This window comes from Vombatus ursinus, unplaced genomic scaffold, assembly GCF_900497805.2.
Source record: "Vombatus ursinus unplaced genomic scaffold, bare-nosed wombat genome assembly UNPS02015175.1, whole genome shotgun sequence".
NCBI classification, from domain to species: Eukaryota; Metazoa; Chordata; class Mammalia; order Diprotodontia; family Vombatidae; genus Vombatus; species Vombatus ursinus.
The window spans coordinates 23,572,700-23,588,818 of record NW_020954953.1 but is presented as its reverse complement, the minus strand read 5'-3'; the positions used below and the strand labels follow the sequence as shown (position 1 = coordinate 23,588,818).

Genomic DNA, 16,119 nt, shown 5'->3' with positions numbered 1-16,119 from the left:
ATGTGGTGATTTATTTCCTGTTACCCAAAAAGCACTGACCACTCTGTTTAACTTAGTTTCAATGTCTTCAAGACAAAACTTGTGTCAGAGACAACTATCTGATTGATCGTGAGTTCTTCACATCCTTGTTCATAATATGACCAAAAGTTGCAGAATCACAGGATTTGAAAGTTGGAAGTGACCTCTACAGTAGCCATCTTTTCTAACTTGAACTCAAAAGAAATTTCCAGTATGACATACCTGACAAGAAGGTCTTAAACTGGGCAGCTAGGTGGCGCAGTGGATAGAACACCAGCCCTGAAGTCAGGAGGACCTGAGTTCAAATCTGGCCTCAGACCAAACACTTGACACTTAGTAGCTGTGTGACCTTGGGCAAGTCACTTAACCCCAGTTGCCTTAAAAAAAAAAAGATCTTAAACCTCTGTTATGAAGACCTCCAACAAGGGGGAACCCACCACCTCTCAAAACTCAAAGTGTTAGGGAGCTTTTCCTGAAATTGAGTCTGAACTTGCTTCTCTGCAGCTTCTACCCATGGCTCCAAGTTCCGACCTCTAGAGCCAAGCAAAAGAAGGCTAGTCATTCTTCTGCATTACGGCTTTTCAAATACCTGAAGACAGAAATGACATCTTCCCATCATATCTTCTCTTTTCAGGCTATGTATCTCCACTTCTTTCAACTGATTCTTATGTGACTCAAAGTGGAGAGGACAAGTAATAAACATTTATTAAGCACCTACTATGTGCCAGGCACTGTGCTAAGTGCTTTACAAATATTATCTCACTTGATCCTCATAACAACCCTGGGAGGTAGGTACTAATATTATCCCCATTGTACTGATGGGGAAACTGACGCAGACAGCCTTGTCCAGGGTAACACAGCTAGTAAGTATCCAAGGCTGGATTTGAACTCGAGGCCCTTCACCACCCTAGTTATCTTGCTCTGAATACTCCGTAGTTTATCCATGTTCATCTTAAGTTTTGGAACGTAGTTCTCCACAATGTAGTCTGACCGGGGCAAAGTGTAGTGAGACTATTAGTTCCTCATTCCTGGAAGCTAGGTGCAGTGCCTCTCTGCCCCTCTCCCTCTCTCCCTCTCTCTTTCCCTCCTTCTCTCCCCACTCCTTACTCCTTCTTCTCCCCCTCCCCCCATCTTTCTCCCCCCTTCCCCTTTTTGGAGGCAATTGAAAATAAGTGACTTGCCAAGGTCAACAGCTAGTAAGTGTCTGAGGCTGAATTCAAACTCATGGAGATGAATCTTCCTGACTTCAGCCCTGGCAATTTATCTACTGCCCAAGGTCATATAAATAAGATAATAAATATCAGACCTGGGATCTGAATCCATTTCTCCTGATAAGTCCAGTTCTTCCATTAAATACCATATTGAGATTTTACTTGATGTCACCTTTATTGCCAACTGGTTATTACGAAAGGGATTGTCTAGTTCATGAATTGTGTCGAATTTAAGGTGAGTAGAAGAAAGAAAATCACTTTCCCAATGTCTTGATAAGAGTGTATGCCATCTGTGAATGCAAAAGGAAGACTATTACAGTTTTATAGAGTCAATGGAATGGGAGGCATCGAGATAAGATTCTATAAACCATTTTATATTATGGTGTAATTATTCATTTACTCCCAAGAAACCAATATGGAGGATTCCTAATATTTTCTGTTCACTCAAGTGGCTTGGAAGTGGTTTAGAAGTGGTTAAGTTTTTAGCCTAGATGAATCTTTTTGTCATCAGAAGTTTTATCTACCTGTCCTCCTACCTTACATTTGTTTAGTGTTTTATGTCCCCCCAACACTCTCACATGCATGCCATAGTGGATGAAATGTTGGATTTGAATTGAGTAAAAACTGGGTTTGAATCCCGTTTCTGACATTTGATAGCTATGTGACTTAATCTCTCTGTGCGTCAATATCATCTGTATAATGGAAATTGTGTTTAATTATAGGGTTGCTGTGAGGTTTAAATGAATACTGGATCTAAAATGCTTTGCAAATATTAATTACTGGTTTTTTTTTTCATTCTTATCACATGATGGCATTCAGACAGAAATGGTCTGATGACAAGTTATCGTCTTGCTATTATCCTGTAGCTAGTGGATAGATCTCTGAGCCTAGAGTCAGGAACATTCGATGTCAAATTCTGCCTCTGGGCAAGCCTCTTAACCTCTTCCCATCTGTCTCAGTTTTCTCATCTGTAAAATGGGGATAGTAAAACCACCCACATTGCAGGGTTGTTGTGAAACAGCAATAACTATAATTCATTGTATTTGGTTTACTTTGTAATCCTGTATATTTTATGCATTTAAGAGGGAGCCTGTAGGCTTCACCAGTCTCTCCAAGTTGAAGGACACCCTCCCCTCTCCCCTAGGAAGCTCTGTGCTCAGGACTGCCTCTAGAGATGCGATATTTGTGAAGCTCTTGGCGCAGTGCCTGACAATTAGAAATATATGCTATATGGGTGGTATATGAATGTTTAATAATTTCCCTATTATCCTTTATATTTAATGTCCTCCTAGCTGTTGTTCAGGTGGATAAAATGATTGCATTTTGTAACTGAATAAGAATATCGGGATGCTAAGTTCAGTAGCATATTCAGTGACATATTTTTCAGTTGTTTTCATGTAGCTTTTATTTCTTTCCCTAGATCTCTAGATTTTCCTAGTTTTTCAGTCCCTGGAAAAAATGCATGTTTAATATGGCAGTCTATTAAAGACTGCATTAAATTTTTATCATAAACATTATGTCTGGGCACTTGGGGGAACAGTTCTGTCTGTAATGATGCTTTAATTCCAGGAAAGTTTATTTACTGAATACCAAAGGATATTTTGGTGGTTGTATTTGTAATATGGGGATTTGTCTTCTATTAACAGTTTACATAATAGAGAGCTCCTGATGTATACTTTCGTTAATAATGCATTTGCGTAATGCCTACTATGTGCCAGGAACTCTGCTAAGTACTTTTAAAAATATTATCTCCCTTGATCCTCAGAACAGTCCTGGAAGTAGGTGCTATTTTTATCCTTATTTGAGAGTTGAGGAAACTGAGGCAGATCAGTAAAGAGATTTATCCAAGGTCAGACTTGAGACCAGATTTGGAAACACCAAGATGACTCTTCTTGGTTCCAAGCCCAGTGCTCTGTCCACTCCGCTACTTAGCTGCCCTTTGGAATCAGGAAGACCTGAGTTGAAATCCAGCCTCAGACACTAGCTGTGTGACCTTGGGCAAGTCATTTAAACTCCATTTGCCGAGGAAGCAGCTAACGGGCTGAATGGATAGAGTACTGGGCCTGGAGTCAGGAAGACCTGGGTTTAGATCCAGCCCCAGCCACTCACTAGCTGGTCAAGTCACTTAACCTGTGTTTGCCTTAATCCTCTTGAGAAGGAAGTAGCAAACCACTCCAGCATCTTTGCCAAGAAAACCCAATGGACAGCATGGTCCGTGAGGTCACGCAGAGTCAGACACGACTGAACAACAGCAATAACTATAATTCACCGTATTTGGTTTACTTTGTAATCCTATATATTTTATGCACTTAAGAGGGAGCCTGTAGGCTTCACCAGTCTCTCCAAGTTGAAGGACGCCCTTCCCCCCCCCCCCCCCCCCCCCCTCCCCCTCGCCCGGGGCCCCCCCCCCCCCCCCCCCCCCCCCCCTCCGAAGGGGCCCCCCCCCCCCCCCCCCCCCCCCAGGGAGCTTTATGCTCGGGACTGCCTCTAGTCCAGTGAGCTGAGCTCTTGGTTCCCGCCTCCCTCTCATCCCCACTCCCATGTGAGTTAATAGTTACTCCCCTTTGTCCTCTCAGGATGCCTTTCAGGAGGGATACTACAGGACAGGAACATACCCTGGTACCCCCATCGTACCCCCTCGGCGACCCTGGACTCTCCTCATTTGGCTTTTCTGGGCTCTGCTGCTTCTCTACCCCTTGTTCCAACTGGTGGTCAACATGATCAGCAGCGGCTCGTCACTGACGCTGGCCAGCTTCGCCCTTGTCATCTTCGTGGGTAAGTAAGGTGGCTGATGCCCGGGCCACGCGGGTGAGGGCTGGGAGTGAGTGAGCAGGCTCAGCTGACATGCGCCGGCACTTTGTCTGAGACTTTTCCAACCCAGAACTTATGAAACATGGAACCCAAGCTAGTACTGAGAACATTAGAATGGCCGGGGATCTTGGCGGCCACCTAATCCAACATTTCCCAAATTGTGTGTGCTGAAGCACTTGAAGGCTTTCCAAGGAATCGTAAGAGAAGACAAGCCTTCAAAAGTCACTCCACTTTGTTCTCTGTGTTGGTCCCCTCCAGCCATCGGCTGCTGCGGTGCAGCCCTAGCCCCTGCTTGGGGAGTCAAGGGGAGTCAAGTCTGCCTGGGGCAGAGCTGCTGTGAGGGGAGTGGCCAGGGCCCCAGGGAGGGGCTGAGTCCCGCAGGACCGACTGACCAGAGGATTCCAGGGTGAAGCCTGGCCAGCTCTCCCTGAGCCCCAGAAATGACCTAAAACTTAGGCTAATGCAGCGCTCGTGGAGGCGGAAGTCAGAGGAGTAGCCTTTAACCTAAATGCAGCCCTGCTGTCAGGACCCAGTACATAGGAGAGCAGCTTCTGTCACCTGTGACAACTCCCTGTTTTCTCCTGTTGTCCTGGTTGGGTTCCCCCTACTCTACTTTTCCTTGGAGATTTTCCAAGTTTGGATCGATCCTTTTTTATTCTTTCTTTCCTTTGGTTTCCCCAACCAGCCAATCATAAAACATTTATTAAATGCCTACTATGTTTCAAGCACTGTGCTAAGTGCTGCGGCTACAAAAAGAGTCAAAAGATAGTCCCTGACCTTAAGAGGCTTACAACCTAATGGGAGACACAACATGCAAAGATTATACACACACATATATATATATATATATATACACACACACACACACACACACACAAAACAAGCTATATACATATATATACATATATACACACACAGAAAGCAAGCTATCTCTGTCTCTATCTCTCTCTTTGTGTGCATGTGTATGTGTGTGTATATATAATATATATATGCATACATATAAACAATGGGAAGACACTGGAATTAAGAGGGGTTGGGGGAGGTTTCTGCAGAATAGATCATTCCTCTACCTCGTTTGCTTATTTCACATCAGGGTATCCACTGCTCTTCCCTGCTGCATGTTAAATGAGTTCCCTTAGGAGGCTTAAGGAGAATTTCTGGTGGGGAGGAGCCCTCTTAGTTTTGCCTGGGTGGCTGGGAACAGCACTTTCCTCTCTCCCTCTTCAGTTCCACACTGACTTGGCATGGACTGACACACCTATCTATTCCCATCCTTCTCTTCCATAGCCAAGTCAACAAGCATTCATTTATAGGGTGCTAGATGTGAATTCAGGAAGATTTAAGTTCAAATCCAGCCTCAGACACTTAGCAGCTGTGTGAATCTAGGCAGGTCACTTAAGTATTGCCTGCCTCAGTTTCCTCATCTGTAAAGAGGGGGTATGATAAAAGCAGGTTTCTTATGATGGTACATGAGATAATATTTGTAAAGTGCTTTGCAAGTCTTAAATTGCTATGTAATTGCTAGCTATTATTATTTATTAATGACTGTTCATTAATACTCCTTCCACAAGCCTGATGGGAGAATGTAGTAAGAGAAGGAATTAATCATGATTCTTAGAGTCTTTTCTCTGCTTTATTTGATGGCAGATTCGGAAGGACTGAGAGAGTTCACTCTGGAGCTCATTCATTTTTGCTAAAGGATCTTGACTATTTAAGAGGGTCTATTTTATTTAATTTATTTAAAGGTCTTTGGTTTTTTTTGGGGGGGGGGGGTTAGGCAATGGGGTTAAGTGACTTGCCCAGGGTCACACAGCTAGTAAGTGTTAGGTGTCTGAGGCTGGATTTGAACTCGGGTCCTCCTGATTCCAGGGCTGGTGCTCTATTCACTGTGCCACCTAGCTGCCCCCTTAAAGGTCATTTTTGAAAGTTCAAAATAAAATAAATAAAACACACAGCTCAAAAAAAATTCTGGAGAGTTTTTCTTATAAAGAAAGGGTTCACCAAAGTTTTGATTGAAGTGAGAGTTTCTGGCTGCTACTGAACGATCAGTCAGTTTGTTCTTATCACAGATAAGAAAACTGGAGCCCAGAGGGCCCAAGGGACTATCAAATCATTTAGTTATGTGACATTCCTGTATTTTAAGGCTACTACCAATTTGTGGTGATTCAAATGACCACCAATGATATTGCCAGAAGGAACATAGAAAATATTCCTAAATATTTTGAAGCTTTGGGTAAGAAACTATTAATAATGATACAGGTTCTTTTTTCTCCCTGCTACCATGGGTGTAGAAGGAGGGGAAATGATTTGGGAAGTGAACAGCTGACTAAGAAGATGGTTCCTGAAAATGAGATTTGGATTTCCAGAATTAGCTGCCTGAATTAGGCACTCTGCTTAGCTGCTAATCAGGGTTTTAGCCTCTGGTTTTTAGCCCCCTCCTTACTTGTTATTTCAAATTGGTTGTGTGCCTTTTTCGGTTCTCCCTCTGTTTTAAGAAGGAATTCAGGGCAGCTAGGTGACACAGTGGATAGAGCACTGGGCCTGGGTCAGGAAGACTCATCTTCCTGAGTTCAAATCTGGCCTCAGACACTTACTAGCTGTTTGACCCTTGAATCCTGTTTGCCTCAGTTTCCTCATCTGTCAAATGAGCTGGAGAAGGAAATGGCAAACCACTCTAGTATCTTTGCCAAGAAAAACCCAAATGGGATCATGAAATGTTGGATGTGACTGAAATGACTGAACAACAACTAGAAATTTAGTGGTGGTGTGATAATAGCAGTAGTAATATAGTGATGGTGGTTGTTACTCAAATAGCATTTATTACTGTATTAGGTGCAGAGGATCCAAAGACAAAATATTCCTTGCCCTCATGGAACTTATGTTCTTGGGTGGGGGCACAGTACAGATAAATAGAATATAAAGCAATAAGTTTATACTAAATGATACAAAGTTGTTTAAAGGAGGCAGCGCTGAGCAGGGTGTAGTCAGGAAAGGCCTTGTTTAGGCCTTTTTACAGGTGAATCTACACCAGCTACCTTTGAAGGAAAACTACAATTTTAAGAGGTGGAGGTGAGGAATTCTTGTGCTCTGGACAAAGGTTACAGAGGAAGAAGATAGAATGTCAAGTGTGGGTAGTAGGTAGCTAGCCATTTGGACTGGAAGAGTTGGCATAGTAGGAGGAGTGATATGAAATAAGTCTGGAAAGATAAATGGGGGCCATATCATGAGAGGTTTTAATTGACAACATGATGATTTGGAATACAAAAGGGTGCTGGTAAGAATTTTTCAGTTGCGGAGTTTTTTTGGTCAGATCTTTGTTTTAAAGATAGCATCTTGGTGGTTGTGTGGAGGATGAGTTAGAGAGAGAAAAGATTAAAGATTATTATAATTATCCCAGAGAGAAGTGATAAAGTTGGAAACTAAGGTAGAGAATGTGAGTTGAAAAGAGAAAATAAATGTGAGAAATAGAGAAGATGTGGTTTTAGACTGTTTAGTGGTCCAAATTCTGCTACATGACATATGCTCCAAATTGTCTAAATCAGGCCTCCAAATGTTGTTTGTTTATTTGCCCCTAATAGGGAATCCACTTGTGAACTTGACTTTTAGCCACAGAGTAACTTTCTTTCCTTTGAGATTGGTAGTGGATAGAGTGCGGGGCCTAGAGTCAGGAAGACTCCTCTTTGTGAGTTCAAATCTGGTCTTAGACGCATACTATCTGTGTGACCCTGGGCAAGTCACTTAACCCTGTTTGCCTCAATTTATCATCTGTAAAATGAGCTGGAGAAGGAAATGGCAAACCAGTCTAGTGCCTTTGACAAGAAAACCCCAAGTGGGGGCATGAAGGGTTGGACGTGACTGAAAAACAACTCAACAACAACAAAGGTGAATCATAACATTTTGTACAGGTCTGATGCATAGCATCACCCAACCTTTTTTTTTTAATTAATTTATTTTGATTTATCAACAATCACTTCCATATGCTTTTGAATTTAAAATTTTTCTCCCCCTCCCTCTCCACCACCATCCCCAAGACAGTGCACAATCTAATATAGGCTCTACATATATGTTCCTATTAAACATATTTTCACATTAGTGATGTTGTAAGTAAGAATTAGAACCAATAGGAGGAACCACCAGAAAGAGGAAACAAAACTCAACAGAAGAAAAAAAAATAGCAAATAATATGCTTCGATCTGCATTCAAACTCCATAGTTCTTTCTTTGGATGTGGATAGCAATTTCCATCACAAGGCCTTTGAGATGTCTTAGATCCTTGTATTGCTGGGAAGAGTTAAGTTTATCAATATTAGTCATCACACAATGTAGCTATTATTGTGTACTTTTTTGTGATCTTAACAATGATTTTCCTCATGATTAGAAATGAATTGGAAAAAATCGGAGTTTTCTCTATTTTAAAACTGCAGAGTACAGATATTCCAATGGCTGCTAAAATCTTGTGATTCATCTCCTTAAAATCTGGGTATATTTTATTTATGTCATTGTTTCCCCAAGTACCCAGAACAGTGCTTACCACACAGTAGGCAGTTCACAAATACTTGACCTATTGATTTAAATTAAATCCATAGCAATTTCATGTCTTCAGCATCCTTGCCCAAGAGATCTTTCTTTGACTTTGTGCTATCGAGTATTTTATCAGTGACCTAAATGAAGGCAGGGTATAAGACTTCTCAAGACACAAAGCTTGGAGGAATAGCTAATGTGATGGACCTCCAGAGGAAGGATCCAAAAATATGTTGGTGAACTAGATTATTGAGGCAGGTCTCCTGAGGTGGAATTTTGTAGGGACAAATGCAAAATGCTATACATTTGGTTTTTAAAAAAAAAAGCAAAAAACAAAATTTTACGAATACAACATTGCCAAAAGTGGTATGTCTAGATAGTGAATCATCTGAGAAAGACTTACATATTTTGGTGAACTGCGAAGTCCTATGGCAAGGAAAAAAACTAAATGTGATTTGGGGCTTCATTGAGAGGCACTGTTGAATGAATACAGGAGATTATAACTGCATACTCAACTATGCCCTGGTTGGACCATAGTTGGAATATTATGTTCTGTCTGTGTGCCACATTTTAGGAAGCATAAGTTGGAGAGTGCCCAGAAGAGAGTGAATTAGATGGTGAAGGGTTTCAGGATGCTACTGCTGAAGGAATGAGGGCTTTTAATCCACGAGAGTCATGGGAGCAGGGCTGGCAGGGAACATGGTAGCTTTAGTGTAAATATTTGAAAAGCTGTCATGTGTAAGAGGTTATTAAACTTGTTCTCTTTAGACTCAGAGAGTAGAACCAGGAACAATGTGTACAAATAAGTTATAAAGGCGGATTTAGACTAGCGTAAGAAATGGGGTGCATCTAGAGGTAGTGCTGCCCTTCACTCAGAGATCTTCAGAGGAAGGCTTTATGACCACTTGGTGGCAATATTGTAGAAGGGATTCTCAGTCAGCATGGGTTGCATTGGATGTCCTTTGATGTCCCCTACAACGGTGAGGTTCTGTGATTTTTAAGGATATTAACAGATCTTGTGAATTGGTACCCTTCCCCCCATTCCCCCCCCCAAAATCTGTGAATTCTCAGTGGAAATAATTGAATTAAATTCACAGGTACCCTTGACCTCCCATGGGCTCTCTCCCTTTACACACTAACTTCCTCCTGACTCTTGGCCTTTCTCTCTCTGCAGCATCTGTTGGTGTTCGGCGTATGATTGGCGTGACAGAAATTAACAAAGGTTCTACCTATGGAAACAATGACAGCAAGCAGAAGCAAAAGTGATTGCTTCAGGGACTGCTTTTCATCCAAAGGGAACTTCAGAAAACTCTTGATTCTCCTCCACAGGACAGAGTGATTAAGGTTGGATGAGAGACTACTGGGGAAATATTTAAAGTCACTCTCCCTTTTGGGGGGGGGGCTTGGTCTCAAAGCCAGATGGGGAAGAAGATGTATTCTTAAATCCCCTCTCCTAACATTTTTAAGCGGGTTTTCTTTCTTTTCCTCTTGTGTGTGTGTGTGTGTGTGTGTGTGTGTGTGTATGTGTGTGTGTATGCGGTGGGTATCCATATATGCGGAAGGCCTATGTTTTATAATAATCCAAGACATATTTTGGGGGTGGGGTAGGGAATCCCTTTCATCCTTTGGTGCTGAGTTTTCTGTAACCCCTCTAAAAGGTTACCAGGGATGGAGTAGAGAGTGCTTTTACAAAGAGGATTAAATTATGCCTCCAAAAAAAAAAATTAACTTGTATGTCTGGCACATCTGTGGTATATGTTTACACAGGTCTCCTTTACTCTATCCCCTTTCATTCTTTCTGGCATGGCATTTTTATGATTTTTATTACAAGGTGATTTAGAGACTGCTTAGGCAGAGAGAGCTGTCATGCCTGGAGACCATGAAGCCTTCTAAATGAGGTAGATGGACCATATATGTCAACATCCTAGATAAAAAGAATGATAGTCTAAGAGTTTGGACTAATGGACATTCATACCCAATAAGTAAGAATCTGTATACGTCTGGAAGGAGAATGAAGTAGAGGATTTGGGAAAACTGCGTGAAAGCCTTTGAATGGCCAAAAAAAAAAAAGCCTTTCTTTTCTCCTATTTGATTCCTGGGTTACATACCCATGGTGTTTCTACTGCTGTGATTTCTCTGGCATCCCCATCTTGTTTGTCTCCAAGTCAGCACCAGCATGCCTGTGCTCTTCTCACCCTCAAGACCAAATATAATGTAATGGCCTGGCAGATGACTACCTTTTATGGGTGTTCCCTTGTCCATGACATTAGCTAATTGAAATGCAAAACTAAATACAAGCATGAATTTATTGGCACAATCCAGAAATCCCATCCAATCATGGACTTTCACTTGATTAAAATGCTGTTTAGCCTTTTCGGGGTTTTTTTTGTTTTTTTTTTAAACATCATTGGTAGCTCCCATTGAGCTACTAAGGTTCGGCTTTTGATCAGGGCAGTGGTCTCTCTTACATAGCTTCTAATTTATTCTACCAAAAGATTCTGTCCATGAGACGTTGGGGCAGAATTTGGAGAGACGTCCAGTATGAAGGACCCCATGCTAACATCTGCTTGCTAGCCGACATAGCCAACTGCTAGAAAAAGCAATAATTTACCCAAAAGAGAACTCTCTTATACAAGGTAGGTTCCTTGAGGGACAAGTGTACTTCAGGTAGTGACACCAATGCTATACTCAGTTTGGTTTTTAAATAACAGAGAGATGTATGACTTTGGCCATTTCTGGTTGGTCATCTGGGGATTTCTTTTTGTGGACACAAAGCCAATATCAAGCATTAATGCAGGTATTGATTCTTAGACAAATATGAGTTTAAAGGCTCATTCTGTTCAGAGAGCTCTACTTTCAGACAACCTGTTTCTTATTCAGTCCATTAATATTTATTGAATGTGACTATGTTCTGCAGTGCAGAAGGCAGAGACCTTTCCATTTAAAGAGCTTTTGATCTATGAGGAAGAACAAAGTAGAAGTAAATGCAAGCAAGAAACAGGACCAATTATACTTTGGAGTTGTGACTGTTGATGAGACTAATTTTGTATGAGGCTTGCACAGTCATAGTCATTATTTTGTGTCACACTTTTTTGTGTATATACATGTACACTAAGGGAAGAGTGGCAGGAAATGAGCAAAATGCTTCTTCCTCATCATTTTCTGATGACTGGATTACAGTGTCATGAGAGTAATCACGAACTATTTTTTAAACCGGTCTTTAAATGTAAACAAGACAAAAGTATAAACGGAAAACGTGCTGGGATTTATCAGTGGTAGTCATTTCTAATACTGGATGTGATCTGGACCTTCCACCATCTTTTATCATCCATTCTTTGTTCCTTGCTAACTCTGGAGCACAAAATATTGTCCCCATCTGTAGAAATTTTTGTTTTAAGAGATTCACTGGATTGGAAATTGTCTTTTATCATTTCTGTTTGGCAGGGTTCTCTCACCTCTTACTGCTCCCACTTTGTGCTGGGTTTGACCCATTCAACAAAACACCCCAGGACAGTTGCTTGGCCAAGAATGAAAAACCCAAGGGGCCTGTTTAATTGTTTCTTTTCTGATCTAGGGAGCTATAGATTAAGATTCTGTCTAACATCCTCATCTTGGGTAAGCCCTGTTCAGGGCTTGCTCACAAAGTCCATGATCATGGGGGAAAAACTTAAGTGTATATTGAAACCTAGTTACTCTCTATTAGCTGTAATATCTGAGTTCTTTTATAGCTGAAATATGGGACCAGAAATTTAAAACTAGTATCTATATAATTAAAATGTATAACTAGGCACGTACTGTATCTTAGTCATACAGTACCTACCTAGTTGAGAGATGATTACCAGTCTGTCCTATAGCTAATCAGGGCACTTATTTGGAGACTAAACTTGGAAAGGAAGCTTATCCTAAAATTTCTGATGGTGACTTGTTTTGTGGGCATCCATATCCTTTAAAGATGAAACTGGGCAAAAAACTTCACTTGGGCAGCTGCTCAGTACAGCCTGCTTTCATTTTCAATACTGGCTTCTCTCTTATAGTCATAGGCATCTCTCTAAATGCTTGCAGCAGCCATGTGCATATTATCTATAAATGGAAAGTTAAGTTGCTCTGAAGACAGTTTAAACAGCAAATAGAAAAGTATGTCCAAGATTTAGAGTCCTGCCATTATTTAGAAATTGATGATGAGCCTGACCCCTTATGATGGAGCTCACAGTAAAGACTTTGAGGACCTTAATTAATTGCTTATACTTCCTCTAATGGCAGACACCAGGATGATGGAGAGTCCAACCAAGACACCTGTTAGACTACAGGGTATGCTTTTTTATTTATCTTTAAATTTGAACATACTGATGTTTTGGGGATTCATAACACTTCAGCAAAATAATGAACCCACACTGTGAAGAATCTGCCTCAGGATCATAGGATCATAAATTTTGAAGCTGGAACAGACCTTGAAAGCCATCTAATCCAGTCCCTTTGTTTTACAGATGAGGGAACTGAGGCCCAGAAAGAGTTGAAAAATTAATACAGATTGCTCTGCTCAAGTCTTTTTACTTCCCCATTCTCTGCTAGAGGTTTATCTCAGATAAAAGAGTAATCAGTCTGATTGACATATCACACATTCCCCAGGTTGGGATAAAGAACTAAGGACCTGTTGGGCTATTAGCTTACATAGGAAAGAAGAAAAAGTCAAAAGTCAACATGAGCTAGTGAACAGTATCATTAAAGGACTTTATCTCCTACTTTTTAGTTATGTGAAACAGAATTTGAAAGTAAGATCTACCCATAATCAGAGTTGACTATATATTGTTACCCAGTCCTTCTTCTCCTAAAGCTTTTGGATGAAGTGTGTGTAATCCTGCCTGGAAAAGGTACTTGCCAAAATGTAATAAAACTCTTTTGGTTTACTGTATTAAAAGCCGTACATATTGTTGTCTTGTTAGGCATCAGTGTTTATCCTCCATAAGCGACTGTGTTTTACAATTGCCTTAACAAAAAGTAGTCTTAATTTTGTTTACATGGGAAAAAATAAAAAGAACTAAAGTACGAGTTTATTGTTGTTGACATTGTCTCGGCGTTCAGTTCCTGGAGTCTCATAGCCTTGATGCGTGTGGGTGGGTAAAAGAGATGGATTACGTGCAAGGGTTCTGAAGATGGAAAGCAGTCATCACTCTATTAATGGTCTTTAAAAAAAAAAAAACCCAGCCTTTATTTCTGTAAATGCTCAGGTCTGAACAGAATTCAAAAGCACTTGATTTACTTGAGTGAGAAGAATAATTGCTTCAAATGAATAAATAATTTGACTTTGGGTTCCCTAGCAATACAGCTTTCAAGTTACAATTGGGCCATCTCATTTACTTATTGGATATTTTAAAAACTTCCGTTAATACTTACACAAATGTAATATCCCACCTTGGAAGAGAATGGAACACCTGGAATTTGGGATTGTTTTGCATGACTTGTATAACTGATATTCCTTGCCTTCTTGGTGGGTAGAGGGGGCAGCAAGAGGGAGAGAGAATTTGGAACTCAAAACTTAAAAAACAAAAACAAAAAAAAGAATGCTGAAATTTGGGATTGTAGACCTTAGGATCTTTTCTTCATACTAGGCCAAATGTTAGCTGCTTGGATTTAAGTTTTAAAATTCTTAAGATGTAACTGTATTAGACTGTGAGCTCCTCGAGAGCAGCAACTATATTTTGCCTTTCTTGTATCCCCGGCACTTAGCACAGGACCTGGCGTAGTTGACTCAATGTATTGAGAAAAAATATGACGTTTAGTTGACCAGCTCAATTAGTGAGGTGGCCTGTGAACCAAAAGACAGATTCTTTTCATTTTACTAAATTGGGTGACTGGGGCAAAGCCCTTACTCATTAAGATGAATAGAGTATCTGTGGGAATTAAGAAATTGGCCACGAACTACACAAATCAACAATTAATAGATGAGTTGACCTCCTAGAAAATGACTTAAATAGATTCACTAGTCTGAGCAAAACTTTGAGTAAAGTATGACAACCACTGTTGAGTTAAGGTTTGTTCGAAGACTTAGTAAAGATGGCATTACATCTTAAAAGCACATAGTTAAAAAAATGCAAATGTTTCAATGCAATTATATATTAGAGAACAGATTGAGCAGAACACAGATCTAGTGTTTGCTTTATCATCTGAACCAAGTTGCACAAACCACAGAAGAGAAAAGGACAAATGAACCACCGTCATCCACTTCTGGTATTAGAACTTTCCATCTGATTGCCAATAACTCTCCTTCCACCACTTCATAAATAATTCACAAGATGCAACCCTTACAAGGTTTACTTCCACAAGCAAACTTGAGGTCTTTTTCAAGGTAAAGCACCATATTTATTATATATTTTCTGGTGCAGTAGTAGCTGTGGATGGAGGGTTGGGCAGTGCCGATGCACTCCACTCTGCACCTCCCACTGCTTCCTTCTGTGGATCCCAGAATTTTGGCTCACCAGAGCTTGCCTATAGCCATCAACTTTGCCAGCCTTGCCCTATGAGAACCAGAGAGACGGCTGAACAGCAATCCAAAGCTCCGCCACTATTTATTGTAGTATATACATATTTCTTAATTAGCTAACATGTATAAAAAACATATAACTGTTTTTATTAGGTTTTTTTTTTCATGTGTCACAGATGATATTTTTGAGTGTTATCCCTATCTCTATTTTCCCCATAAAACCCTTTGTTTTTTTTTTTTAATTTGGCATAGCATGGTGATTTTTAGAAATGCACGTCAGTAAATAGAAGAAATGCTTCCAAAAGCAATCTCAAAAGATTAATGAAATAACCCTAGGGAGATACCTGTTACTGAGTGCCTAAGTGACTAAGTATAATGGTATTTCCTGCTAGGAATAAGGGAGTACCCTAGAGCTTAAATTTATATTTGGGTTTTTTTGAGGTGATTTGGAGGAGGAGGAAGATGGGTGATTGATCAGGGAATTTGCCTGAAAGTCCTAAAAGGGAGATGAGATAGTTCCAGAGACCAAAGATGACTGAATGGCCCAGGATTCAGTTTGCATTAAGTTGTCACAAAGGTGTTTGTTAGGGAACAAGGTGGCAGAATGACCAAAAGCCTATCTCATCTAAGAGATGAAAGTGATGAAAGGATCACTTCAGAAAGTAATCATCCCAAAAAAGCATCCAAGGAGCTAGCTCCAAATTGCAATGGAGATCCCCAAGACACCTATGCATGAGGGTAGCACAATGGAGTGCCTGTAAAATTGATAAAATCATTATTTGTACAATCTGAAAGCGGTTTCCAGGTTGATCTGTGCCAAGAGATGATGGATTTATTTTTTCCCCCTAAAAAGGGCTATGGAGATAACTTTAAGGAATAGAAGTGGCTGAATGCTAAAAATACCTATTTTGAATAAGGCCCTAGATAAAAGTGATGGGATCACTGTGGGAAAGCAGGGAACTAGGTGAGTGACCAAGTGTTCCAACAGCATGGCTTTAGAATTCTATACAGGAAAATGTATACAAAGGCCCTGACAGAACTTGTGTGTTCTGCTGGCCCAGAGGGTGAAAACTTGGGTCAC

The 16,119-nt window shown here is 40.6% G+C and overlaps 1 protein-coding gene across 1 annotated transcript in view; it reads left to right on the top strand.

Annotated features, from left to right (window-relative positions):
- LOC114031407 (1-acyl-sn-glycerol-3-phosphate acyltransferase delta-like) overlaps positions 1-13,599 on the top strand; it is a 183,859-nt gene extending 170,260 nt beyond the window's left edge. Inside the window, exons 8-9 of the mRNA XM_027846469.1 lie at positions 3,806-4,004; positions 9,735-13,599. Of these exons, the coding sequence (XP_027702270.1) occupies positions 3,806-4,004; positions 9,735-9,826 (291 nt within the window). The 3' untranslated portion in view covers positions 9,827-13,599. The remainder of the gene's footprint in view (positions 1-3,805; positions 4,005-9,734) is intronic.
- Positions 13,600-16,119: the final 2,520 nt, after the last annotated feature.